The 27,250-nt window shown below is 39.3% G+C and overlaps 1 protein-coding gene across 1 annotated transcript in view; it reads left to right on the top strand.

Moving 5' to 3' along the window:
* The first annotated feature begins 1,249 nt into the window (after nucleotides 1-1,249).
* Nucleotides 1,250-27,250, top strand: part of LOC114035213 (adhesion G protein-coupled receptor E3-like) — a 42,040-nt gene continuing 16,039 nt past the window's right edge. Inside the window, exons 1-5 of the mRNA XM_027851284.1 lie at nucleotides 1,250-1,421; nucleotides 9,705-9,739; nucleotides 10,807-10,987; nucleotides 12,255-12,371; nucleotides 17,265-17,455. Coding sequence (XP_027707085.1) covers nucleotides 1,250-1,421; nucleotides 9,705-9,739; nucleotides 10,807-10,987; nucleotides 12,255-12,371; nucleotides 17,265-17,455 — 696 coding nt within the window. The remainder of the gene's footprint in view (nucleotides 1,422-9,704; nucleotides 9,740-10,806; nucleotides 10,988-12,254; nucleotides 12,372-17,264; nucleotides 17,456-27,250) is intronic.

Raw genomic sequence — 27,250 nt, 5'->3', positions numbered from 1 at the left:
CTAGACTGGTGATTTCTGTCTACCAATATTCTCTACCCTACTCTCAGACAGAAGTGTCTGAAACACTGAGAGGCTGGGGGCCTTGGAGACTCATGGAGCCAGCATGAGTCTGAGGAGAAACTTGAACCCAGATCTTCTTAACTCTGAGCCTAGCTCTCTCTTCACTCTGCCACATTCCCTCCCTTATCCAACAGCCTTTACTTAAGTTACTTAATGGCTTCTATAGGAGAATATAAGTACTGTATGGATCATCCAAATTTCAACAACCTAGGACAGAACTCCTGTTATTCCAATGAAGTTACACTCTGTGTGTGTGTGTGTGTGTGTGTGTGTGTGTGTGTGTGCGCTAACTAGGTATGTACAACATGGATTTAACTAAATGTACCAAGGACTGTTCTGATCACAGCGTCGTCTGTTAGTTTCCTCACCTGTAATTTGGAGATAATAATAGTTGTATTGCCTACTTCACAAGACTGTAGCAAACATGCTTGGTAAACCATAAAGCATAAGAATTGTTACTATCAGATTTATTCCTCTGACCAAATTCTCAATGTTGTCTTCAGTGTCCCCAGTATGTGGAAGGATGCAATCTAAGCTAAATGTAGTATTGGTACTGAGTTCATTCTCCAGACCTACAATCAAACTAGCAGAACCAATCCCCAAAGCTGGGCTACTTCTCCTCCCCATGAAATTCTATGATACTCAGAGTAGCTGTGAGGTGGTCCCCCTAAACCAGGAGTAGGGAATCTATGGCCCTGAGGCCACATGTGGCCTTCTAGGTCCTTGGGGGCAGCCTTTTAACCAAGTCCAAGTTTTACAGAACAAATCCTTTTATTAAGGGGATTTGTTCTGTGACGTTTGGATTCAGTCAAAGGTCTGCACTTGAGGACCTAGTAGGCCACTAGGTTCCCCACCCCTGCAACCATGCTTCTTAAGATTCCAAAAGTATGTTTCACCCAATGAGTGTCAATGGATATCCATCAGCCAGACTTAATTACCCTCTAGAAACAGATATTTACTAAAGTGGTGCCCTAAGAACAGTTGATACAAAACATCTCTCCACCAAACCCATTACAGGTTCTCCCACAAATGCATACACACACAGTTCAAGGAAAAGTCTGCTCAAGCTCAAAGGGCTATTTCACTGTTCCTGGTTGCTGATTTCTCCCAATCATGGAGCCCTTATGAAATTCACCTTTGGAGTACTGTAGCTTTCTGCTGGACTCCATAGAAGCTGCCTTTCTTCAACATGACAACTTTGTCCCCAATTCTCAATGCAGACCCTGCTGTCTGCAGCTCTGAGAATGCTGCTAGGAAGATGATAATGGGAAGTCCCAAACCTTCTGGACCTTTCAAGGTTCACACGTCTTTCTCTGCTCACACTGGAGCAAGGAGGGAAGTAGGCAAAGGTTCCTGGCCAGGTGGAAAAGAGGAAGAGAATGAAGAGATTCATTCCTCATCTGGGCAAAGCCCATGAAAACAGGCCAAAGGATAAGCCTGAGCTTGCGCACCTAGACATAGACTCTTTTCTTTCCTTCTCCTCCAATCTCTCTCATTGCCTCATCCCAGTTTCAGACGCTAAGAGACTGATGGCTGCAAACTTCATTATAGTACTAGTGGCCTACCCTATGAAGTCAGATAAACACAACAAAAAGTATATGGAAAAATAAAAAATAAGCCAAAAAATTCCAAAGGAAAATTATAATGAAAACTGGTGAAGACTGACTTCCTGCTAGATTCCTTTTAATTTTGAAATTAACAAATCATAAACAAAACAAAACAAACACAATCATTTCCATATATGCAAAGTAGAACACAAAAAGAATTTTCTTTAAGAAACCATGAATCTCTATTCTATACTACTTGCCTTTTTAAAGAATATAATAAATTCAACATGTTTCTTTCAAGAGTGTCTTCTCTACACTTCTTTCTGTATTTTCTTCTGTTTTCCTCTATGCAGTTTTTTTCATATCTCAGTAGCTCTCCTCTTTTTCTTTCCTACTTTTTTCACATCACCATCCATACCCACTTCTCCTCCAAATATTCTCTCATTAAAAATGGGGAGGAGGAGAGAACCCTGTAATAAATAATCATAGTTGAGCAAAATAAATCTACGTAACAATCATGGCCAGAAATGTATGTCTCCAAAACTGTAGTGCATCACCTTTTATCAGGAAGTAGATAACATGCTTTATTATAGATCTTTCTGGGGACATGGTTGTCATTGCTTGGATCAGAGTTCCCAAGCCTTTCCAAATTGTTCTTCTTTATAATTTGTTATCATTGTAAAATCTGTTCTCTGACTTCTGCACTCTTTCTTCTGCATCAGTTCATATTTCCCAGGATTCTCTGAAGTCACCTGTTTCATCATTTCTTTTGGCAGAAAAATACTCCATTAAACAGCTTCTTCAGTCGTTCCCCAATTAATAGGCACCCTCTTGGTTTCTAGTTTTCTGGTTTTTGTTTGTTTGTTTGTTTTTTACTTTAAATCTCCCCCTTACAACCAGGATTGTAAAGCTAAATAAACTTATGACTATTCTCCCTCTGACATGGTCCTTCTTCATAACCAAACTCCCTTTCCTATGCCTGCATGTTTCTCTAATGAGTTTCATTCATTTCTACACCAAAATGTGTTTGTGTGTATGTGTGTGTGTGTGTGTGTGTGTGTTCAAAACTCCTTTATCTGGTTCAGAAGAGTAAATTTCACCTGTTGCCCACTCTCCTCAGCATTTCCTCCATATTGCACATTCTTCTCACAACCTAATTTTGAGAAAGCAGTAGTTCTACCTCCTTCCCTTCTCTATATTTTGACAATTCTACAATATTTCCTTTTGTGTTGCTTTTGCTTCCTCCATTAAAGCCCTCAGAATAGAATGAAGCTACAGTTAGTAACTCAATAAGTATTTACTAAGAGCTAACTATGTGCCAGGCACTGTGTTAAGCCATGGGAATAAAAATATAAGCAAAAAAAAAAAGCACCAGCCCTGCCCTCAGGAAGCTTACTTTGTAATGGGGGGGAGACAACAAATGAAAGATGAGCTGAAAAGAGGTGTGAGAGAGAAAGAGGTACTTGGTTGGGGGACTGGTGGCTAAGTTAAAAGAATTAGAGATGGCTGGTCTAGGGCCCTTCTTCAAAATGGAGGCTCTAGGAAGAACTTACTAGTAGGAGAAGCGGCCCACACGAACAAAATCAGGAGGAATTGTGCTTAAATCCAGACATCGAAAGATGACTGGTCTGGGGCCTTTCCCAAAAAAAAAAAAAGGAAGTATTGAAACCCCCCCCCCCCAGTGGGATAACAAGGGAACCAGGAGCAGATACAAGAGGCAGCTGAGACAAGTCCCCAGAATCAGGGATGTTTGGTCTGGAGTCCTTCTCCTAAATAGAAGTTCAGAGATTCATCTTCATAACCTCTCTTTTTCTTATATAACTCCCTCAATATCCTTTGAAGACATTAAGGTTCTATAAGGACACTTGTTTCTTAAGCACCTTCTAACTGCTCAAATAAATTTTTCTTTCCAGGTTTCTCCTAAATCTTATACTTGCATTTCAAAGTTCCTGATTTAGCTTAGCTCTGATTTTCTCCCTGTAGGATTATACTTAGTTTTGAAGGGTAAGCTATTCTTGAATGTAAACATATATCTTTTACCATTTAGAATATTTTACTCCAAGACTTCCTCTTGTTTATGGTAGAAACTGACAAGCCTTGTGTAATTCTGACTGTGGTTCCTTGGTACTTAAACTTTTTTTTTGTGGCTGCTTGTAGAATATTTTCTTCAACATCAAAGCTTTGGATTTGGGCTATAAAATTCCTGGGACTTTTCCTTCAGAGGTTTCTTTCAGAAGATCAATGGGTTCTTTCCATTTTCACTTTGCACTCTGATTGGATCTGGACAATTTTATCATAATTTCTTAAAATATGGTATCCAGGCTCTTTTTTTTTAATCTAAGTTTGCAGGGAGTCTGACAATTCTTGAATTATTTCTCCTTGACTCTCTTCTAAGATAATTGTTTCTGATAGAAGACACTTTCTATTTTCTCCCATTTGTTCTAATCTTTCTTCTTGTCTCATGGAATCATTGATTTCTGCATAGTCTATTCTAATTTTCAGTGTCCAATACTTGACTAAGGTTTGCCACTTTCTGTTCTAAAATTCTTTCCCTAGAGATTTTATTTTATGGTTTTATGTCTTATCCCATTTATTCCAGGTGTTCTCAAAACCCTTATGGAAAATCCAATTTTTTTGGTCTCTGCTTACAGTTATTACTCCGTACCAATGCTCTCTTTCTAGTTTGGATTTCAAGAAATCTCTAAAACTGAAAGAATTCTTTATGGTGGCTGATGTCCTCTGTTTAGTAATCTGTCCAACCTGCCTCCCACCTCCAAAGGTTAGCTTGTCCTTAGATTTTTGAAGTTCAGAGTGCTATATCTTCAAAGAACTCTATGGCATCTCAAGAAAGAATGCTAGGGGTCTCCAAGCCCCTAGGTTTAGGTTTCTGAATTCTACCGCCCACACTGGCTGGTTGTCTTCCCTCCTGGTTGGTTTCAAGGTTCATACTATAGGTTTCCTTATACATTGGGGCTTTCTCAGGGAGTTTCCGTTCTTGTTATCTGTAGATGCCGAGTCTTGCAGGACATATTTCATTATCAGAGACTGGAAGAGAGAGTGAGAGAGGATGTCAAGAGATTTTGAGATGAAGAGAAGAGGAAAAGATGGAGCTCAAAATGAATAACTTCAATTTTCTCACACACACACATGGCAAGGTTCTAATTGGAGAAAGTAAAAGAAAATTTTTCACTTTCCCTATCTTTTAACTATATGGTTCTCAAGGGGCAGCTAGGTGACTCAGTGGATAGAGCTCCAATCTTAGAGTCAGGAGAACACAAGTTCAAACCCCGTCTCAGACACACAACACTTACTAGCTGTGTGACCCTGGGCAAGTCACTTAACCTCAATGGCCTAGCAAAAAATAACAATAAAATTAAATTAAATTAACTATATGGTTCTCAAAAGGGGTGCCTCAAATTATTCCATGAAATTCCTACTTGTCCTCTGAGACTTGCACATTCCCCAGTCTCTGACCCCAATAGCAATGTACTACTGGCTATTCCCAGCTTGGAATCTGGAAGAACACAATAGACATTCTATCCATGGAGGACTTCTGCTCAAAGTCCTAGGGAAAAAAAGGATGCAAAAGAGGAAAGAAGGAAAAGTGGAGGAATCTCAAGGGCTAGGTAATGGAGTTGGAAGCCTAGCTACCAGATAACCCTGATTTCTTGCCAAATTAAAGAGTGCTTCAATTTGTAATAGCAAAGTTCTCGAGTAAAGAAAGTTTAAGAAACACAACTTCAAAGTAAACTTCTATGGAATAAGAATTCCCTATATATCTTGGAAAGATATTTTATATTGTTTATCAGAAGTAAGTGATATGAAGTTTTTCCTATTTAATAACTTCCTTCTCTTTCTGGTTGCATTGATTTTTGTTACTGCAAAACATGTGTGAATGGGGATGAAAAAAATTATTACAATCTCCCCACCATTTCAAAGAAGTTACAGAGGCTGAAGCTAGAACTAGAAGGAAAAATGACTTGGAATTTCCCTGTCCATCCTGACTGAAGATCAGTTATATGTGCACATGCAAATCAGGCTTTGCCAAAAGCAGTAAAAACCAATTGAAGCAGTGCATAAGGATGTACCAGGGAGAAAACAGACTCATCGGCCCTATGGCAGTAAGCTCCTTCCAAAACTAGAATGGATGGTCCTGTGTTCAGAGCTAAGCATGTCTCAGGTCCATTCAGTAGCTCCTGCTGAAGATGCAATGAGGCAAGACACTTACAGAGCATACTATGGTAAACAAACAATAACAGGATGGAAAGGCTACTCAACAAGAATGTAGCATTGTTCCAGTTAGGCACAGCTCCCCTTGCCACCATTCATTTCCTCAAGGATGTGCACCTGGCCAGAAGGTTGTGGTGACTCACAGAGCAGGGAGGAATCTGCTGATGAAGGAAGATCCCTGACTGCTTGGGTACCATGCTATTACACCTTAGACCTCTGAGAAGTTACGTCAGCAGTTCATACTTTAAACTCCTGGTTGAATTCAGTCTCAGAGATGATATCATTGATTCTTAAGTAAGTTCAGGCTATGTATTGAAGGTTTCAAGTTAGTTAGTAGGGCTTAATGCCGTGATTTCCAACCAGATCAGTAGAAGCTATCACTCCTACCACACTTTGGATGGTAGTAGGTTGCCTTTCATTAGATGTCTTCACACAAAAATTGAATAATCTTTGGTGGTCACTTGTTCAGTATATTGTGCAGGTAGTTCTTGTTCAGATATGGGCAGGATTAGATGGCCTGCAGGTGTATAGGATCATAAATTTAGTTTTGGAAAACTTAGAGATCACATAGCCCAACACTTCCATTTTAGCAGAAGAGGAAACTGAGTTTCTTCACCCATTGGTGAATTCTTCCCAGAACCTCAGTTTTTGGAAAGAGGCCCAGACCAACCATCCCTCATTCTCTATACTATGCTGGCATGCCCTCCTCTGGGTAGCTTGCCTTTCTGAATTTCCCTTTTCTTTGTTGGCTTTTCTCTATTAAAATGTAAGCTCCTTGATGATAGGGACTGTCTTTCTTTTTTGCTTGCATTTGCATCTCCTAGGTTTAGCACAGTGTCAGGAATTTAGTAAACTCTTTAATAAATGCTTATTGACTAATGGGTTGACTGATTATAAATTAATTCTGATATGGTCTTAAGAAAGGAAAGGAAATGGAGGATAAAAGAAATATTCTAGTATAGAAAAAAAAGGCAGAGAAAAGTGGAACTTCTCTTTCTCAGAGTTGGGTTGTGTAAGAAGATTACAAAATATAGTAATCCATTAATATTGTAGTGAAGTTTGAGCATCTTGGTGTTTGAGATTGGGATGAAGTCATGAGAAAAACTGAAAGAGAAAGAAAGTTTTTATGTCTTGGCTGTGCACCAGCACAGATTTACCCTCTATCCATTTACATGGACTTTGCACAGACAAAGAAAGAATTCCAGTCCTTTATTTTTTTCCTCCCATGGCCAGGAGCAGAGAGATTAGATGTTCCACTCTGTCATTCCATGCCAATTCTTCCAAGAGACTTGGAGCAAAGAAATTTCCTGGTATGGCTACAGTCTTAAGTTGCAGCTGTACTATGCAGTACAGCACAGCAAAGAAGGAACAGGTGCAGAATCAAAGATCTGTGGTAGTCATACAGAGACCCAGGTGATCAGGAAAGGACATGGCACTGTCATGGGAACTGGAACAGAGTAAGACCAAAGAGGGATGGCTGCTCCTGTGAAACCCCAGCATGGTCCATGGTCAGACCAGGGAGAGTTGGTATCAAATGCTGACACTGCCCCCTGTTTTCTCCATTTGCTTGGAGGAGCAATATTATCAAGTTATGAATTTGCAATCCCTCTCCTAATTCTATTCCTCATGCCCTACCATACAGTGAAGATTGAAAGTGGGAGGATCATAAGGAAATTTAATGCCTTATTTACAATTACCAGTCATTAAACTTTTTTCAATAAATTACTTGACCATTAAGAAGAGAAATTGGCAGCAAAAGATAATGTAGACAATTTTAATTACATGAAATTGAAGTTCTTTAGCACTAATTAAAGCAATATAACTAGGATAAGTTGGGATGCTCTTATTTGGGAAAAAATTGTTTTCAATCAAGTCTCTCTAATATGATCTGATATCCAAAATTTATAGGAAATTAACCCCAAACACAAAAGAATAAAAGTCATTCCCAAACAGATGAGTGGCAAAAAGAGACCATCATTTAGCCTTGTCTTCAATGTTGACCTTGACTTTGCCATCCATTATATTAACTATCCTTTCCAGCTCCCAATCACCCCCCAAAAAAAAGTCTTCATTTGAGTCTTTGATAAAAAAAAGAATCAGGTGAAGAGATCAGGCCATGGACAGCAAAGAGAAGTTCAGCACAGGAAATGGTCATTCAATCTTTGTGTGCAGCTCTTTAATGAAGGGCAACTATTACCTCCCAAGGTGTGGTAGTAGCAATAACCCCTACCAGTCTGGTTGGAAATCATGTCATCAGTCTCTATTATGCAGTTTGAAATTCACTATGCATAGCCAAGCTTTCTTAAGTCAATGAAATGATTTTTCAGACTTGACTCATCCAGGAGATTAAAATATGAATTGTCGATGTAACTTCTCAGAAACATAAGGCATAAAGCTCAGTGCACACACAGTCAATGATCATCATTCATCAGCACTGCTCCTCCAAAAAAGGAGCTTGGTAATTTGGTTTTCTTCTTTTTTTAATCAAATTAATCAATGGTTTGCCTTTTTTTCCTAAAACCAGCTCTTAGTTTTATTCATTAATTCAATGGTATTTTTGCTTTCAATTTTATTAATCTCTCCTTTGATTTTCAGGATTTCTATTTTAGTGTTTAATTGGGGATCTAAATTTGTTGTTAAGTTGCATGTCCAATTCATTCATCTACTCTTTCTCTCTCTCTCTCTCTTTCTCTCTCTCTCTCTCCCTCCCTCCATCAATCCCTCCCTCTCCCTCTCTCCTGATGTAAATGTTTAGAGATGTAATTTTTTTCTAAGTATTGCTTTGGCTGCATTCCACAAACTTTGGTAGGTTGTCTCAATGTAGTCATTATCTTTAATGAAATTACTGATTATTTATTTTATTGGTTTTTTGACCCACTCATTCTTTAGGATTAGATTATTTATTTTCCAGTTAATTTTTAATCTGTGCTTCATGGGTTACATTTCAGTAGAGATTTTCAAGTAGGGGATAGACAACCAATTGTCAGAGAAGTCATAGAAGGGACACCAATTCAGAAATGGGCTCAGACTAGATGTCTTCTGAAATCTCTTAAAGTTCTGAGAAACTCTGTGATTCTATAAAAAGAAAATGAGTGAGAGTTGAGTCACTTTCTCTATCTCAGTTTTCTCAACTATAAGATGGGAGCAATAGTGTGTGAATTGTCTGCCTCACAAGAGTAGAGTTAATCAAGAGAAAGGATATAGTGGGGCAGCAAGGTGGTGCAGTGGATAGAGCACCGGCCCTGAAGTCAGGAGGACCTGAGTTCAAATCCGGCCTCAGACCAAACACTTGACATGTACTAACTGTGTGACTTTGGGCAAGTCACTTAACCCTGATTGCCTAACCCAAAAAAAGAAAAAAAGAAAAAAAAGAAAGGATATAAAAAATCATTCTGTAGTGTAAAATGTCAAACAAGATATAATTGATAATTATTGCTCTGAGACAAAGCCCAGGCCATGCACCCAGAGCACACATCATCCCCACACCCCCATGGAAGTGAAAAGACTGTAAGCGCTGCTGGAAGGGGTCTTGATTCTTGGTCATGGAGAAGTTAGAGGATGAAGGAAGGCTTTCCAGAGTCAGCTAGTAAAGGAAAATTTCAATTTGGGAGTCAAAAACATCATCTCATTCCCCAGATGGCCTTGATCTTTCTGGTTTTGAAACCCCAGATGTGAATGAGTATATTTCTGGGCTACACACCAACACCCCAGGCAACTACAGAACCCCAGGATCCAAAAGCACCTTACCAATGAAAGCAGAACAGCATGATTTTAAGTCAACCTGAGACAATCTTTGGGGGATTAGCAGAAGGCCTGCATTTAATACATGTGTTCTTAATGGTCCTGCCTTACCCATTTCTCTTGTAGAAGTCTCCTTGGAGAACCCTGGAGGCAGCAGCAAGGTGAGTTGTTGCTGAATGTGAGTAAGATGGAGTCAAGCAGCCATGAGAGAGAAAGCAAGTGAAGTTAGTGGAGGTAAGAGAGAGGAAAGAGGGGGTCAGATAAAGGGAAAAGTAAATGAGATCAAGTAACACTGAGACAGATCATTGATTCAGAACCAGAAGAAGCATCAGAAATCATCTAGTTCATGGGGCAGCTACGTGGCACAGTGGACAGAGCACTGGCTCTAGAGTCAGGAGGACATGAGTTCAAATCCAGCCTCAGACACTTGACACTTACTAGCTGTGGGACCCTGGGCAGTCACTTAACCCCATTGCCTACCCAAAAAAAACATCCAGTTCAACCTACTTATTTAACTGACGAGGAAACTGAAGCCCAAGGAAGTGAAATGAGTTGCCCCAGATCACATAGATAGTAAGTGTCAGAGGCAGGATTTGAACCAAGGTCCTCTGACTCCAGCTGTGCTGCTCTTTCCACCACACCATGCTACCTCTCTTGAGATAGAATCAGAGAGAGGAGAGGTGAAAGTCAGCTAAACGTGAGACAAGGGAAGGGTGTAAGATATAGAATTAAGTAAAAAGATAAATGGGATGACAGAGAACAGAAATGGAATCCTAGGAAGATGAGATAGGCTCTAGGAGAGAGTGAGAATCAGGCAAAGATGACATGGGGTCGGGAACAGGAGAGTCAGGGTCCCAAGGTGGAGGAGCCTATGAGAGTCCAGTAAAATGTCACAGACATCTACATCTAATAATGGCTGACAATTGTAGAGTATTTTGACGTTTCTAAGGTGCTATACATACATTATCTCATTTCAGCTACATGGCAACCCTGTAAGACATATGAACTGTACCCATTTTATAGATAAGGAAAATGCTCAGAAAGGTTACTTGACATTGTCTGGTCACAAAGTCATTAAGTATCATTGGTAGGATTTGAACTCAATCTTCCTGATTCTAAGGTCAGCATTCCTACTCTAGCATCCTTCCTCCTAGCCTAGTTCAGGTCCCAGAGCAGTGCCTTGGACAGGTGTTCTAACCTTATGAGATTATTCATTTTTTCTCATCAGCTGAAGAATCTTTCTTTCCACCTTGAATCATTTATTACCATTCATGACTCTTGGACTGCTGAGAAAAAGAGAAGAATTGGAAGCGATGTGACAGAACTATTACAGTGCCTAGAACAGGCTGTGTTGGAGGATGCTCTCAGGTCTCCTAAGGTCCAGGTGGCGCAAAACAATTCTGTTCTGGGTAAGGCCATTATAGCAAAAGGTAGCTGTGTCTTCAGGATCCCAACAAAGACTGGATTCAGTCCCCTCAATGGAACAGCAAGTAATTCAGTAGAAAAGTCAATTAATCAGGTTCTTATAGTGAATGTATAGCATTCGGTGACCCACATGCAGAATAGTGGGTCTTGGCAAATGTCTGTCAAACACATAGTAGGTGTTTAATAAATCTTTGTTGATTGATTGGTTGGATGGATGGATGGGCTCTTAAGACAAGCTATGGATGAATGGATTTTGAGCAAGGGTAGCTGACCTTCAGGACTGCAGCTTTCTTCAGTTCATGCCATGTAACAAAATCACCTTCACTCCATTGTCCAACCCCTCCATGATGAATGCCTTCCCTCATGGCAGTACCCCTCCCTACCTGCCTCTTCCTACTCCATCTGCCTCACCCGATGCTGGGGGTGAGGATCAGAAATCAGGCAGCATTCATAGCCAAACTGCAGGGAGTCAGGCTGGACTGTGTAGGTGATGGGCTGCCCCTTTTCATGGGGAAGGGACAAATAAATCTACCTTTCCTTGACTTAATCTTCCCCAGGGGCCAAAATTCCTAGTCACAGTTCTACTGGGACCAGCCTAGCTGAATTTAGAAAAGCTAGGATCACCTTGTCTGATCAAATGATAAATATTTTGACCATCCCACTTTTGTAGAAGACCTCCAATGAAAGGGAATCCACTGCTTCCTGAGGCATCCCTTTATGCATCTGGATAGTTCTTCTAGGAAGTTTTTCAAGCCAATGCAAAATTTTCACCCTTCCATTGCTCCTGGCTTCAAATAGTATGAGTCTACTCCTCCTTCCAACTGAGAGCTTTGTCAGCTTCGAATCAAAGTAGGGAGCTTATTCTATTGAAAAAATTGGGGAAATGGTGCTAGGCTAATCCTTGAGTAAAATGCTGACCTTTAATGATGGTTGACCATCTACATTGTCACTATCCAAAGTACAATGAAGATGTACATCAGATGTGGATCCCTCAGACTCATACAATCGACATTTCAATGACAAGAAACTGTGCCATTCAGACATTCCTGCCATTGGCCCAGATAACTGAATCTGTCCCCTGAGTGTCAGTGGTCCCAAAAGGAGACAAAATCAACTGTCATTTCACATAACGTCCCAGGGGTCAGATGTAGCTCATTCAAGGAAATGGGCTAGGATGCTTCAAATGGTGGTGGCTTCTTGGCTAAGAAGCAGCAAGGCAGGTGGGCTCATTTATTTCCTTGTTGTTCCCAGCTTTTGAAACACGTGTAATCAGCAACTGCTCCCAGGAAAATGGAAACACTAGACTGGAAGCTCAGAATAATTCAGTGAAAATTTCCTGCATGGACATCATCTGCTCAAATACTCAAGGTACACTCACTTTATGGACTCTGTACTCACCCAGAACAGACAGGAATGCCATACAATCCTTCAGTGTCAGAGAGTCCTCAAGTATCTGACTCAACCAACCTGTAACTATCTAAACAAAAATCCCTTTTGCCGTAGACCTCAATGGCAAAAAATCATCAGGTATCTGTTTGGAGGGCTACAATGGGGGAAGCTACATCCCTGGCCACCCCTTACCACTTTGGGATAGCATAAATTGTGAGCAAAGTCTTTCTTACTTCAAGGACAAATTGCCTTCTTCGCAAATACCATTACAAATACCATTAGCCTAATCTTTTTTTTTCTTACAAATTTTACTAGATTGCTGAAAGCTAAATTATTGTTCTATTGCTGTCCTGATCTATAATTTCATCAGTGTGGGAAACTCCCAGTGTGTACATTCCATCTACCAATGCAGATCAGTAACTCATCTGGAACTGGAGTGCTGAAAGGTTAGGTGACTTACCCATGGTCACTATAGAAGGAGGGGCTTCTGGGGAAGCTTTGATAACTGTTAATTTGTCATTTAGTAGTTTTCAGTAGTGTCTGACTCTTCCTGATCACTTTTGTGGTTTTCTTGCAAAGACTGGAGTGGTTTACCATTTCCTTCTCCACCTCATTTCACAGATGAGGAAGCTGAAGCAAACAGTAAAGTGACTTGTCCAGGGTCACACAGCTAGTAAGTGTCTGAGGTCACATTTGAAGTCAGGTCTTCCTGATGCCAGATCTGGTACTCCAGGTGTGCTACCTAGCTGCCCTTTGGTAACTGTTAAACTTAGATTTAAGTCAACTCAACTAACATTTATTAAGTGCCTACTATTTGCAGATCAGTGAAAGACAATGTGGTATGGTAGATAGAGATCTGGCCTTGAAGTCAGGAAGACATGGGTTTAAGTCAAAGTGACCTTCCTAAAATGCAAGTCTAGTCATGTCATGTCCTACACCCTTTCTCAATAAACTCCAATGGCTCCCTAGGACCTCTAGGATCAAGTGTAAAATTCTCTGACATTCAAAGCCCTTCATAACCTATACCCTACCACCAACTTTTCCAGTCTTCTTACACCTTACGCCCCACCAGTGACACTGGCCTCCTTGTTGTTCCTCATACAACAAACTCCATCTTTCTACTTTGAGTATTTTCCCTGATTGTCCTCCATGCCTGGAATGCTCTACCTCTTCATCTCTACTTCTAGCTTCCCTGGCCTTCTTTAAATCTTTTCCAATTCCCCTTAATTCTACTGCCTTCCCTCTGTTGATTATCTCTAATTTATTTCATATATAGCTTGTTTATATAGAATTGTTTTCATGCAGTTTCTCCGTGAGCTCTCTGAGAACAGAAATGGCCTTTTGCTTTTCTCTGTAACCCCAGCACTTAGCACAATGCCTGACACAAAGTAGGGACTTAATAAATTTTTATTGACTAACTACCTGACTATTCAAGTCCTTTCTCTTCCCCATAATGGGCAAAGGATTTAATGTTCCTCACCAGAAGATCCCAGCACTGATGAAATCACAATGTGCAACACACTGTGCTTCATACTTAATATCTAAAGACATATATAAAACAGTGTCAGTCTAGATACCACTATCTTTGCCCAGAAAAAAAAAAAACCCTTTACTCTTGATTCCTATAGACCAAACTGGTCTACCCACTCCTGGTATTCCCACTGTTAGACAAGTCTGTTCTAAGAAAAGATGACACTGCCACAGGCTAGCTCAGGAAACATGAGCAGATCTCTTGCTTATGGGCCTCTTAACTTGACCTCTCAGACTCTCAGAGTGTTGAAGAATGAATGTATATGACATGGCTGAAGATAGAACAAAAGAGACTGTGAAGGAGCAGTCAGACAAGAAGGAGCAGAACCAGGAGAAAGCAGCATCATGATAACTCACAGAAGAGATAGTATCCAGGAGGAGAAGGTATTCAATTGTGTCAAATCCAGCAGTGGTCAAGAAGTGTAAGGATCGAGAAGAGGCCAGTAGATTGACAATTAAGAGATCATGGGTCATTTTGGAGAGACATCAACTTCAGTTGAACAACAAGGTTGGAAGCCAGATCACAGAGGTTTGAAAGCAAGTGAGAAAGTAGAGGCATTTCAAGTGCCTTCTAGACTCTCAACCACAAGTGCTGAAGAACAAAGCCCCAAGCTCAGCCCTCTCAACTCTATCCCCAATGTCTCACTCCATAAACTCCCACTCTTCTACTGTGCCTTCTGAAAGGTCTGTTCCACAATTAACAGAAGTGGTTTCATCTTAAACCTCTCCTTTCTCCCCTTCTCATTCTTTTCATCTTTGGGCACTCATTGAGAACTGGTTCACTCCAGATGACTTGGTTTCCCTGACCACCCTTTCCAGCAATGGTTGCTTTCACTCATATGCTCTGACTCAATGGTCATGATAGGAGAGTCCTAATATTCTCTGCTTCCCATTACCACATCTGGACTCTCCCTTTACCATCATCACTCAGCAACCTCTCCTCTGAGTTTCATGCAATCCAAATCTTATCACCTAATCCAGATTCTGATAGCTGTAATCTACTGACTCCCAAGATAGCCTCCCTTTCTTTCTCATTGAGTTTGGTGCCAAGTTGACAGTCTCCCTTTCCCCCTCATGTTCTTCCTTTCATTTTAGGAGACTGCAACATACACTTTATTTGTTCCTTCAAATACCCTAACTTCCCAGTTCAGCAATTTCACAACTCCTCACAGCTCACCTCCCACAACCAACTCTGCAGTTCCATTTCTGCTACCCACAGGGTTAGTTGGACCCGGGATCTTGCCACCACCTACAAAAAGTTTGCTTCCATGTTCACAACCTCTGGATTTTTACCATAATCTCTTATCTTTCCATCACTCCCTGTGCCTCTCTCTCCCTAAACCTTCCCTGTGTCCTCATGATGACCTCCAATCCCTCCATCCCTTAGTACGATTCCAGGCCATCACTCCTACTCTGGCTAGACCTCCCCCTTTTCCAGTCTTGGCTCCCTCAAGCAAACCAGTTCAACTCTATTCTATTCTCTACTCTTGAATCAATTGTTTCCCTATCCTATCATTAATCATGCTTTGATAAGCCTCAACACTCAATTATTCCCCACCTGCCTCCTTTGCTCTAATTCAAATGCTGCTGACCAGAACTGGAGGAAATCACAAATCTTTGTGGACTGGGTTCACTATAAAATTGTGCTGGACAACTTCTCCTGGGCTTTCACTCCATCAAGGCAGGCTTCTTTAATTGGCTCCCTAGGTACCTATCCCTATTCAAAACCTGTTTCTCTCTCAAGTTTCTCAAATCACTCCTATCTCTGCTGAGGACCTTGTCTCATACTCCACTGGAAAAAAAAAAAAACAAGGCCATACTTCTTCTCAATGAAACCCCTTGAAAAAAACCATCAACACTCAGTGCCTCCACTTCCTCAGTTGCTTTGAGACCTCTGTGATCTGACTTCCAACCTTATCATGTCAAAGTTCTCTCTACAAAATGGTCAGGGATCTCTTAATTGCCAACTCTAATGGCCCCTACTTGATCCTCATTCTTTGACCTCTTTGACACAGTTGACCCTGCTCCTCCTGGATACTATCTCTTCTCTGAGTTTTCATGACACTGCTTTCTCTGGGTTCTCCTTCTTGTCTGACTGCTCCTTTGCCATCTATTTTGTTCAGCCTTCACCCATGTCACCTACACTAACTTTTTTAGGTTATATCCTGGGTCCTCTTCTCTTTTTGTTCTATTTTATTCTCACTTTGTGATCTCATCAATTACTATGCATTCAAGTATCATCTGGCTCGGTAGATGATTCCCAGATATGTTTGTATATTCCTAGCCTCCCTCTCTTCACATCACCAAGTGCCTGTCAGACATTTCAGACTAGATGTGCTATAGGCATCTCAAACTCAATATGTCCAAAAGAGAACCTATTATCTTTTTTTTAATGCTTTGCTTATTAAGAGCATCCTTTTTACTGTCAAGGGAACCACCATCCTCCCAGTCACCCAACCTCTCAACCTCTATGTCATCCTTAACTCCTCTCTCTTGCTCAACTGGCAAGTCCAATAGTTCCCAAAGCCTGTCATTTCTACCTTAACAACCTTCTCTCTTACACATCCTCTTCTTTCCACTCACAAAACCATCACCTGAATATCAGCCCTCATCACCAATCCATCCTGTACTCAGATAACAAAGTAATTTTCCTACTGTAGAAGTCTGACCATATCATCTCCCTTCTCATTAAACCCAATGATTCTCTACTACTTTCAGGACCAAATATAAATCCCTTTTTTTGGCATTTAAAACTCTTTATAACCTGGCCTCTTCCTACCTTTCCATTATTCTTACATACTCCTCTTCAGGCTCTCTACAATACATGATGTTTCATCTTTTGTACTCCATGCATGCCTTTCACTAGCTGTTCCCCATGCCTGGAATGTTCTCCCTCCTAATCTCTAACTCTTAGAATTCCTTGGACTTCCTTTAAAATTCAGCCTAAACACCACATCCTCCAGGAGCACCTACCTAGTTATCACACACACACACACACACACACACACACACACACCTGCTAGTGTCAACATCTCTAAGGTTATCTGTATTATCTATTATCTATATCTGTACTCTGTATTTATCTTGCATATTTTGATTTATAAAAGTGTGCTCCCCCATTAAAATATAAACTGCTTGAGGTCAGGGACTGTTTGTTTCATTTCTTTTTATCCCTCATGCTTAGCACAGTGTCCGTCACATTAGTCACTTAATTGATTGAGTGACTTAGTGGACAGAATCCACCACCAGGAAACTAACTTGTTGAGGAAATATGGGATTGAATCAGACCTTTTGCCTTGGAGGACTTTACTCCTTTTTTCTTTTTTTTTTCTTTTTTTTTAGGTCCAAGTGCAGTTGCTTTTCTCTCCTATGTTTCCCTTGGGACCATTATAAATGCATCCTTTTTTGAGGAGAACCATGGGAAGAAGAGTTATGGAATCTACCTGAACTCCCAAGTAGTCAGCACTGCTATAGGACCTCAGCAATCTGAATCCTCCTCATTTTCTGTTCTTTTGAGTTTCCAGCACATTCAGGTGGGTATGAACCACAGGTCATAGACAATATATTCATGGAAGTGGGCAAGGCAGCTAAAAGATTCAATACTATACCAGCTAAAAGATTCAATGAGATAATATTTGTAAACAGCTTAGCACAGTGTTTGTGTATAGTAGGTTCTTCATAAATGGTTTCCTTTTTCCCTCCCATGGTCAGAGCAATGTGTAGAACAGTAGGAGCATAGGATGGGCCTCAGAAAGATAGGTTTTTATGTGCTAGAATTCTTCTGGTTTCCTTGTTTAAATTTTGTTATTAATTTTAACATTCTTTTCTTTTTAAATTTTGTGTTCCAAATTCTCTTTCTCTCTCTTACCCCCTCCCTCACCCACTGAGAGGGCTGCAATATAATATCAACTATACTTGTGAAATCATGCAAAATGTATTTCTATATTAGCCATATTGCAAAACAAAGCCAAAAAAATGAGAACATTTTACTTCAATTTGCATTCAGAGTTGTCAGCTTTCTCTCTGGAGGTGGATAGCATTTTTCCATTATGAGTCCTTTAGAATTATCTTGGATCAATGTGTTAATCAGAATAGCCAAGTCTTTCACAGTTGATCATCATTACAACATTGCTGTTACTATGCACAAGGATCTCCTGGTTCTTTTCACTTCACTTTGTATCAGTTCATATGAGTCTTCGCATATTTTTCTGAAACTATCCTACTCGTCATTTCTTATAACACAATAGTACCCATCACAATCATCTGCTACAACTTGCTCAGCCATTTCCCAATTGATGAGCATACCATTGATTTCAAATTCTTCACCACCACAAAAAAGAGCTGCTATAAATATCTTTGAACATTCTGTATAAGTCCTTTTCCTTTTCCTTTGATCTCTTTGGGTTACACACCTAGTAGTGGTATTTCTGGGTAAATGGGTATACACAGTTTTGTAACCCTTTGGGCATAGTTTCAAATTGTGCCCCAGAATGGTTAGACCAGTTTACTATTCCACCAACAGTTCATTAGTGTAATTGTCCCCCAACCCCTCCAGCATTTGTTATTTCTAATAGGTATGAGGTGGTACCTCAAAGTTGTTTTAATTTGCAATTCTCTAATCAATAGAATATTTTTATATGACTAAAAATACTTTTGATTTCTTCTTCTGAAAATGGCCTGTTCATATCATTTGACTATTTATCAATTGGGTAATGGCCCTTTTTTTTTATCAATTTGACTCAATTCTCAATATATTGAGAAATGAGGATTTTATCAAAGAAACTTCTGTAAAAAAAAATTTTTATATTACTTCATTGTCTATGGTGCCTTTCACCAAAATGTAATTTCCCTCATTATCATTTTTAATTAGATCTATTTTTGCTTTTGCTTTGTCTAAGAGCATAATTGCTACCCTTGCCTTTTTTACTACAGTTGAAGTTATTAGATTCTGTTCCAGTTCTTTATTCTAACTCTGTGTGTCTTTCTGTTTCAAGTATATCTCTTCTAAACAACATATTGTTGGATTCTGGTTTCTAATCCATTCTGCTATGTGCTCCTATTTTATGGGTGAGCTCATCCCATTTACATTCACAGTTATGACTACTAACTGTGTATTTCCCTCTATCCCATTTTCTTCTGTGTAGTCTTCCTTCTCTCTTTTCATCTTATCCCACCTCAAAAGGCTATTTTGATTCTAACCACTGCCTCCCTTAATTCACCCTCCCTTTGATCATCCCCCTTTTCTTTTATTCCCTTCCCCTCCTGTTTCCTTTTTGGGTAAGATAGATTTCTATACACAACTGAATGTGTGTGTATGCATGTATGTATGTATATATATATATATTCTTCCCTCTTTGAACCAACTCCAATGAGAGTGAGGTTTAAGCACTGCCTGCCACTGTCTCCCATTTTTTCCTTCACTGTAAAAACTCTTCCTTGCATACCTTTTTTATGTGAGAAAATTTCCTCATTCTACTTCTCCCTTTCTCCTTCTCCTAGTGCATCCTTCTTTTTCACTCTTTTTTTTTTTTGGAGATCATTCCAACATAATCATACCCATGTCTTCTGTCTATGTAAACTCCTTTTAACTACCCTAATAATGATACAGTTCTTAGGAGTTATGTGAATCAACCTCTCATATAGGATTGTAAACAATTTAACCTTATTGAGACTCTTATGATTCCTCTTTCATGTTTACCTTTTTCTACATTTTTTGTGTCTTGTGTTTGAAGGTCAGATTTTCTATCCAGTTCTGTTCTTTTCATCTGGAATGCTTGAAAGTCCTCTACTTCATTAAATATCTATTTTGTCTCCTAAAGGATTATACTCAGTATTGCTGGATAGGTGATTCTTGGTTGTAATCCTAGCTCCTTTGCCCTCTGGAACATCACATTCCAAGCCCTTCAATCCATTAAGATAGAAGCTACTAAATCTTATGCTATCTTGACTGTGACTCTACATTATTTGAATTGTTTCTTTCTGGCTGTTTATAATATTTTCTCCTTGACCTGGGAGTTCTAGAATTTAACTACAACGTTCCTGGGAGTTTTCATTTTGAAATCTCTTTCAGGAGGTGATTGGTGCATTCTTTCTATTTCTATTTTACCTCTAGATCTGAGATATCAGGGCAGTTTTCCTTGATAATTTCTTGAAATATGATGTCTAGGTTCTTTTTTTTTTTTTTTGATCATAGCTTTCTGGTAGTCCAAAAATTTTAAATTTTCATTTTTCAATCTATTTTTCAGGTTAGTTGTGTTTCTGATGAAATATTTCACATTTTCTTCTATTTTTTTTCATTTTTTAAATTTTGTTTTATTGTTTCTTGATGTCTCGTGGAGTCTTTATCTTCCACTTGCCCAATTCTAATTTTTAAGGAATTATTTTCTTCGTGAACTTTTGTACCTCTTTTTCCATTTGGCCAATTCTGCTTTTTAAGGAATTTAATGAATTCCTTCAGTGAATTTTTGTGCCTCTTTTACCATCAGGTCAATTCTGTTTTTAAAGTGTTATTTTCTTCAGTGTTTTTGTGTCTCTTTTATCAAGCTGTTAATTCTTTTTTCATAATTTTCTTGCCTCATTCTTGTTTATTTTTCCTCTACACTCTTATCTTGTTCTTTAACACTTCCTGAAATTCTTGTTTGGTTTGTGTCCAATTAGCATTTTTCTTTGAGGATTTGGCTGTAGCTGTTTTTGCCTTATTGTCTTCTTCTGAGTTTGACTTAGTCTTCTCTACCACTGTAGTAGTTTTTTATGATCAAGGTCTTTCTTCTTGTTGTTTGCTTTTTTCCAGACTATTTCTTCACTTTAAATTTTATGTTAAAGTTGGGTTCTGCTCACCTAGGGGTGGGCAACCACTGTGCCAAGTCTCAGGTTTTTTGTGCTATTATTTTCAGAACTAGTTCTGGGGGTCTACAAGTTTTCAGTGCTTCCAAAGTGGTATGATAGGGGGAGAGGTATGGTCAACATTCTCCTGATCTGTGCTCTGGTCTTTACCCATGAAGGGCCCCTTTTCCCCTGAAGCTGTAAACACTAGCACCCCTCTTGACCCTGGAAGTGTGACCAGTGCTCCTACTACCTTATGACTGACCATAAGTGTTCCTCTCTGCTCTGGAACTGCAACTGAGAATTGAGTGTGGGCAATAGATTTGCTCATCACTGCCAGCTGTACCTAATGCCAGCAACCAATCCCTTGGAATCTCTCTCTGACCAGTTGTGTGACCCCCCCTTATTGTCCTGGGGCTTGAGAGTTCTCAAAACTGCTTTTGCTGTAGCCACTGTTCCAGCCACAATGTGTGACCTGTCCTGTACACCTTGTATGTTTTCTTAGGCTGGAAAAATGTCTCACCCTGACTTTCTGTGGGTTCTGCCCCTCCAAAATTTGATTTGAGGTATTATTTTATGATTGTTTGGAGGGGAATGTTGAGAAAGTTCAACTGGGCTGCTGCCTCTAATCTGCTCTCTTGGCTCTGCCCTCAAGAATGCCTTTCCATGCTCCCATATGCCAGAACTCTTGATCAGTTCAGGGAAAACGAAGAAAATAAGCCCTTATATACATGTACCATATGCCAGGCACTGTACTAAGTGTTTTTATATAATATTTCATTATCACAACAACCCTGCCAGGTAGATGTTGTTATTATCCTCCTGTTTATAGTTAAGGAAACTGAGACTAAGGGAGATTAAGTGATTTGCCCAGGGTCACACCGCTAGTAAGTGTCTGAGGCTGAATTTGAACTTAGGTCTTCCTGACTCCAGACACAGTACTCTATCCACTATGCCACCTAGCTGCCTAGTTCAAATAAAGATTAATGTATTAGGACAAGAGCAGGATCACAGAACTATTTAGTTTCTCCTTTTCAATTATTCTCTGTTTGGCCTCCATTCTACATTTGCCATAAAACTTAAGTTTAGAAACATCCTTATCATCAAAATTAGAACTAGGAAAGGGCCATAGACACTTTCTCCTTGGGTCCAAATTTATAGGGTACTGACAGCATTTCAGAAACATCAGAGCTTAAAACCTAGTTAGTTAAGAAAAATTAGTAAAAATAAAATGCTACCAGATGGCACACATTCTGTTAAATTCTTCCCCCAATCCAGTCTGCTCACCATCTGAAGATAATTTTTAGGCCACATGTCCAGGCACAAAAATTCCTAGTTAAGGGTCTGCTGGTCTCCATCTTTCTTAGACAGAACAATGAATATTTCTGATCATAATATCCTATCATTACCTCATTCCCTATGCTTTAGTATTAAACCCAATCTTACTATCTTAATCTTCAATATGACCTCCAATCTCTCTACCCCTCAATACTTTCCCAGGCCATGGCTCCTGCTCTGGCTTCACTTTTCTCCTTTCCTCATCTCTTATTCAGTTAACCAGTTCACCTTGACACTATTCTCTACTCTGTCATCCCTCTTCTTTTATCCTATAATCACTCACGTCTTTCCAAATTCTAATCCTGTATTACTCTCACCATTGACCTCCTCCATTCCTACTCAAATGCTGCTCAAAGGCAATCCTTTTACTCTTCCCTAACTGATTTTCTATCCCACTCCCTATAGTAGTTGTCAACCTTCTTTTCTCTCTTTAAATCTAGTTAGCAATCTCTCCTTTCTTCCCTCTACCCCCATTACCCTCAAGGTGGAAGACTTTGCCTCACGCTTTACTGAGAAAGCAGATCCTTTGCCATACATCATCTCACATCCCCTTGATATCTTGCCCCAGTGCCTTCTCCTTTACCTCAGTCTCGATGAAGAAATGGGCCTTCAATTTGTCATGGCTGGCCCTTCTATATGCATCCTTGATCCTATCTTCTCCTGTAGATTGGCCCCACCGTCATCTCCCATCCTTAAGCTTAAATCTTTCTACTAGTTTCTTCCCTGTTACTTAGAAACACACCTAAGTCACACTATTTTAGGGAGGGCAGGAGGCAATCAGGGTTAATTGACTTGCACAGGGTCACACAGCTAGTAAGTGTCTAAAGTCAGATTAGAACTCAGGTCCTTCTGACTCCAGGGCTGGTGATGTATCTATTACACCACCTAGTTGCCCCAGTCATACCATATTTTTAAGGTTAAAAAAAACCCTCATTAGATCCTACCATCTCCTTGAGCTATTGTTCAATATCTCCTCCCTTTCTTAACCAAACTCCTGTCAAGAACTGTTACATCCACTTCCTCACCTCCAACTCCTCAACCCTTTTAAACCTAGTTTACCACCTCATTATTCAACTGAAACTGCTCTCTCCAAAATTACCAAGGATCTCTTCATCACCAGTCTTCTTTCTCCACCTCTCTATAGCATTTGACCCTGTTCACTACCCCACTCCTCTCCTGGATCCTCTCTCCTCTCTGGGTTTTCATAACACTGAATATCTCTCTCTCTCTCTCTCTCTCTCTCTCTCTCTCTCTCTCTCTCTCTCTCTCTCTCTCTCTCTCTCTCTCTCTCTTTCAGTTCTGCTCCTATTTTAATTGATCCTTCCCAGTCTCCTTTGCTGGTTTATCATCTGTCTCACTCTCTGTAATTGTAGATATACCCCAAAGTTCTAACCTGGGTCTTTTCTTCTCTATTCTTTCTTTTTTCTTTCTCTCTCTCTGTCTCTGTCTTTCTGCCTCTCTCTCTGTCTCTCTCCCCCTCCCTCCCTCCCTCCCTCCCTCTCTCTCTTTCTCTGTCTCTCTCATCAGCTCACAGGAGTTTAATAAGAGAATCAGTGTGTTGTACTGGTTAAAAACTGCCCTCAGAGTCAGAAAAACCTGAATTTAAACCCTGCCTCTGACATGTACTGGCTATATGACAAAATGAAAATTATTTATAAGTTTCAAAAAACGTGCCCCCAGGTCTACATATCTAGCCCTAGCCTCTCTCCCAGGAGCGAGTCCTATGTCACCAACTATTATTTCAACCTGGATGTCCCATGGAAATCTCAAACCCAATGTGTCCAAATCTGAAATCCACCATGTCTTTCAAACTTCCCTATGTCTGTCAAAAGCACCACCATTATCTATGTTAGGAACCTCAATGACATCTTCCTCACTCTCCCTCAACTCATCTATATCCATTCTGTTGATGAATCATGTCAATTCTATCTCCAAGCACACCTTGTATTTGTTCCCCTCTCTCCACTCAGCCTCAATCCTAATTTAAGCCCTAATTAATTCTCACCTGGGTTATTAGAATAGCCTCATAATTGGTCTTGCTGCCTCAAATCTCTCCCTACTCCAATCCATTCTCCACAGAGCTATTAAGGAAATTTTCCTAAAGTATAAGTCTGATAATTTCATTCCTCTCCTCAATAAATACTAGTATTTCCCTACTATGTCTAAGATAAACTATCAATTCCTCCTTTTGGCTTTTAAAGTCTTCACAACCTAGATCCAATACACCTTCCCAGGGTTATTACACATCACCCACCTTCCCATATACTGCAACCCTACCAAACTGAACTTCTTACTGTTCCTCAAACACAACCCTCCATCTCTAACTTCTGTGTCTTTGCATTAACTGTCCTTCATACCTAGAATAAATTCCTTGCTCAATTCCATCCAAGGACCCCTTCAGTTTCTTTCAAGGACTGGCTCCAGTGCCTTCCTCATAAAACCTTCCTTATAATCCCAGCTGCTAGTACCTTCACACAAAATCACCCAAATCTATTCTCTATTTGTTTATACATCTATATGTACATACATGTCTTTCCCAACTAAACTATAAACACCTCAAGACAGGAATTATTTCATTTTTATATTTGTATTCCTAGAATCTAGCGTAGAACCTGGACACAGTAGGTGCTTAATAAGTGCTTGCTGATTGAATGATTGTTTGGGTAAAGTAAATGATCACAGGGACACTACAACTAATTTTCACAATCATGAAAAAAAATTGCCATAGTCTACCTGCCAAGACAAACCCTGAAACTATATGAACACAATGACAATACACTTTTCACCCAAATAAAGTCAGATCTAAACAATCAGAGAAATATTAATTGCTCATGCATAGACTGAGCTAATATAATAAGAATGACAATTCTACCTAAATCAATCTATTTATTCAGTGTCATACCAACCAAACTACCAAACAATTATATTATAGAGCTAGAAAAAATAATAACAAAATTTATCTGGAAAAAAAAAAGGTCAAGAATATTAAGGGAATCAATGAAAAAATGTGAAGGAAGGTGATTTAGCTGTACCAGATCTCAAACTGTATTACAAGTAGTAATCATCAAAACAATCTGGTACTGGCTAAGAAACAGAGTGGTGGATTGGTGGAATAAATTAAGTATATACTATATAGTAGTAAATGACCATAGTAATCAAGTGTTTGATAAACCCAAATATCCAAGCTTTTGGGACAAGAGTTTGACAAAAACTACTGGGAAAACTGGAAAGCTGTTTGGCAGAAATCAAGAACAGACCAACATCTCATACCATATAACAAGATAAAGTCAGAATGGTTACATGAGTTAGACATAAAGGGCAATACCAGAAGCAAATTAGGGTAGCATGAAATAGTTTACCTGTTAGATCTATTGATAAGGGAAGACTCCATGACCAGACAAGAGATAGAGAGCATTAGAAAATATGAAATGGATAATTTTTATAAGGTTTTGCACAAACAAAAACAATGCAGCCAATATTAGAAGGAAAGCAGAAAACTGGGGGAAGGTGGGAATTTTACAGCAAGTTTCTCTGATAAAGGCCTAATTTCTCAAATATATAGCGAACAGAGTCAAATTTATAAGAATACAAGTCATTCTCCAATTGATAGGTGGTCAAAGGATATGAACAGGCAGTTTTCAGATGAAGTCAAAGCTATCTATAGTCATATAAAAATGCTCTAAATCACTGTTGATTAGAGAAATGCAAATTAAAACAACTCTGAGGTGCTGCCTCACATTTATCATATTGGTTAATATGAAAGAAAAGGAAAATGACAAATGTTGAAGGGGATGTGGAAAAATTGGGACACAAATGCAATGTTGGTGGAGTTGTGAACTGATCCAACCATTCTGGAGAGCAAATTGGAACTATGCCCAAAAGGTTAAAATTTCTGCATACCTTGACCCAGCAGTAGCACTACTGGGTCTGTATACCAAAGAGATTTTTTTAAAAAAGGAAAAAGACCTATATATACAAAAATATTTATAGCAATTCTTTTTTGTGGTGGCAAAGAATAGGAAACTGAGGGGATGTCCATCAAGTGGGGAATGGCTGAACAAGCTGTTCAATGTTGATTGCAATGGAATACTATTGTGCTATAAAAAGTGATGAGTAGGAAAAACCTGGAAAGACATGAACTGATGCAAAGTGAAGTGAGTAGAACCAAGATAACATCATACACAGTAACCACAATATTGTATGAAAATCAACTATGAATGACTTAGCTATTCTTAGCAACACAATGATCTAACACTCAGGAAGGACTCATGATGAAAAATGCTATCCATCTGCAGAGAAAGAACTGATAAAGTCTGAATGCAGATCAAGGCATACTTTTTTTTAACTTTATTTTTCTTGGGGACTTTTTTGTCTGTTTTCTTTCACAATATGACTAATATAGAAATATGTTTTGCATGACTGTACATGTATATACCTCTATCAAATTGCTTGCCTGTTCAATGAGGGTGGAGGAAAGGGAGGGAGGGAGAGAATTTGGAACTAAAAAAAATTTTAATGTTTAAAAAATTTTACATGTAATGAAAAAAATAAAGTATTCAAAAATAAGAGTATCATAACATATCATAGAGAATTAATCACAGAGGGTTTATGTGGTCATTGCTCTATTTAAGTGATAGGGAGAGTATGGAATAGTGGGTAGAATACTGGGCTTACAGTCAAGAAGGGCTCAAACATAGCTGTGTAACCAAAACACCTCTTTGTGCCAAAGGCAACTCCCTTAGACTTATCTATTAAGGCAGAGATGAACTTCCTCAGGGAAAGGAGCTCCCCATGCTGATGATATCATAATATCATAAGATGAAATCCTGGTATTACATGCCAGAGTTAAATTATTTGTATAAAGCACAGAATGAAATTAGAAACAGGAATAACAAAGTATGTCTTCTAAAGCTATTATGTTTGAAGCCTCACACATACCATAAGGATGGAGGAGAGGAAAAATTCATTCTCTATTGTCTCTAAAATCCATCTTGAATAGACCAGATTGTGATTTTTCTGCTAACACCAAGAAAATTCTTCCAAAGGCCCATGCCTTCATCCTTCCCTGCACAGTCTTCATACATGCAGATCTCAAGTGATTCACCATACCTCAATGAATAATAGTAGTAGTAGTAGTAGTAGTAGTAGTAGTAGTAGTAGTAGTAGTA

Source organism: Vombatus ursinus, unplaced genomic scaffold (genome assembly GCF_900497805.2).
Source record: "Vombatus ursinus unplaced genomic scaffold, bare-nosed wombat genome assembly UNPS02009173.1, whole genome shotgun sequence".
In the NCBI taxonomy this organism is placed as follows: domain Eukaryota; kingdom Metazoa; phylum Chordata; class Mammalia; order Diprotodontia; family Vombatidae; genus Vombatus; species Vombatus ursinus.
The sequence above is the reverse complement of the archived record's forward strand: the minus strand, read 5'-3'. Positions and strand labels throughout refer to the sequence as shown.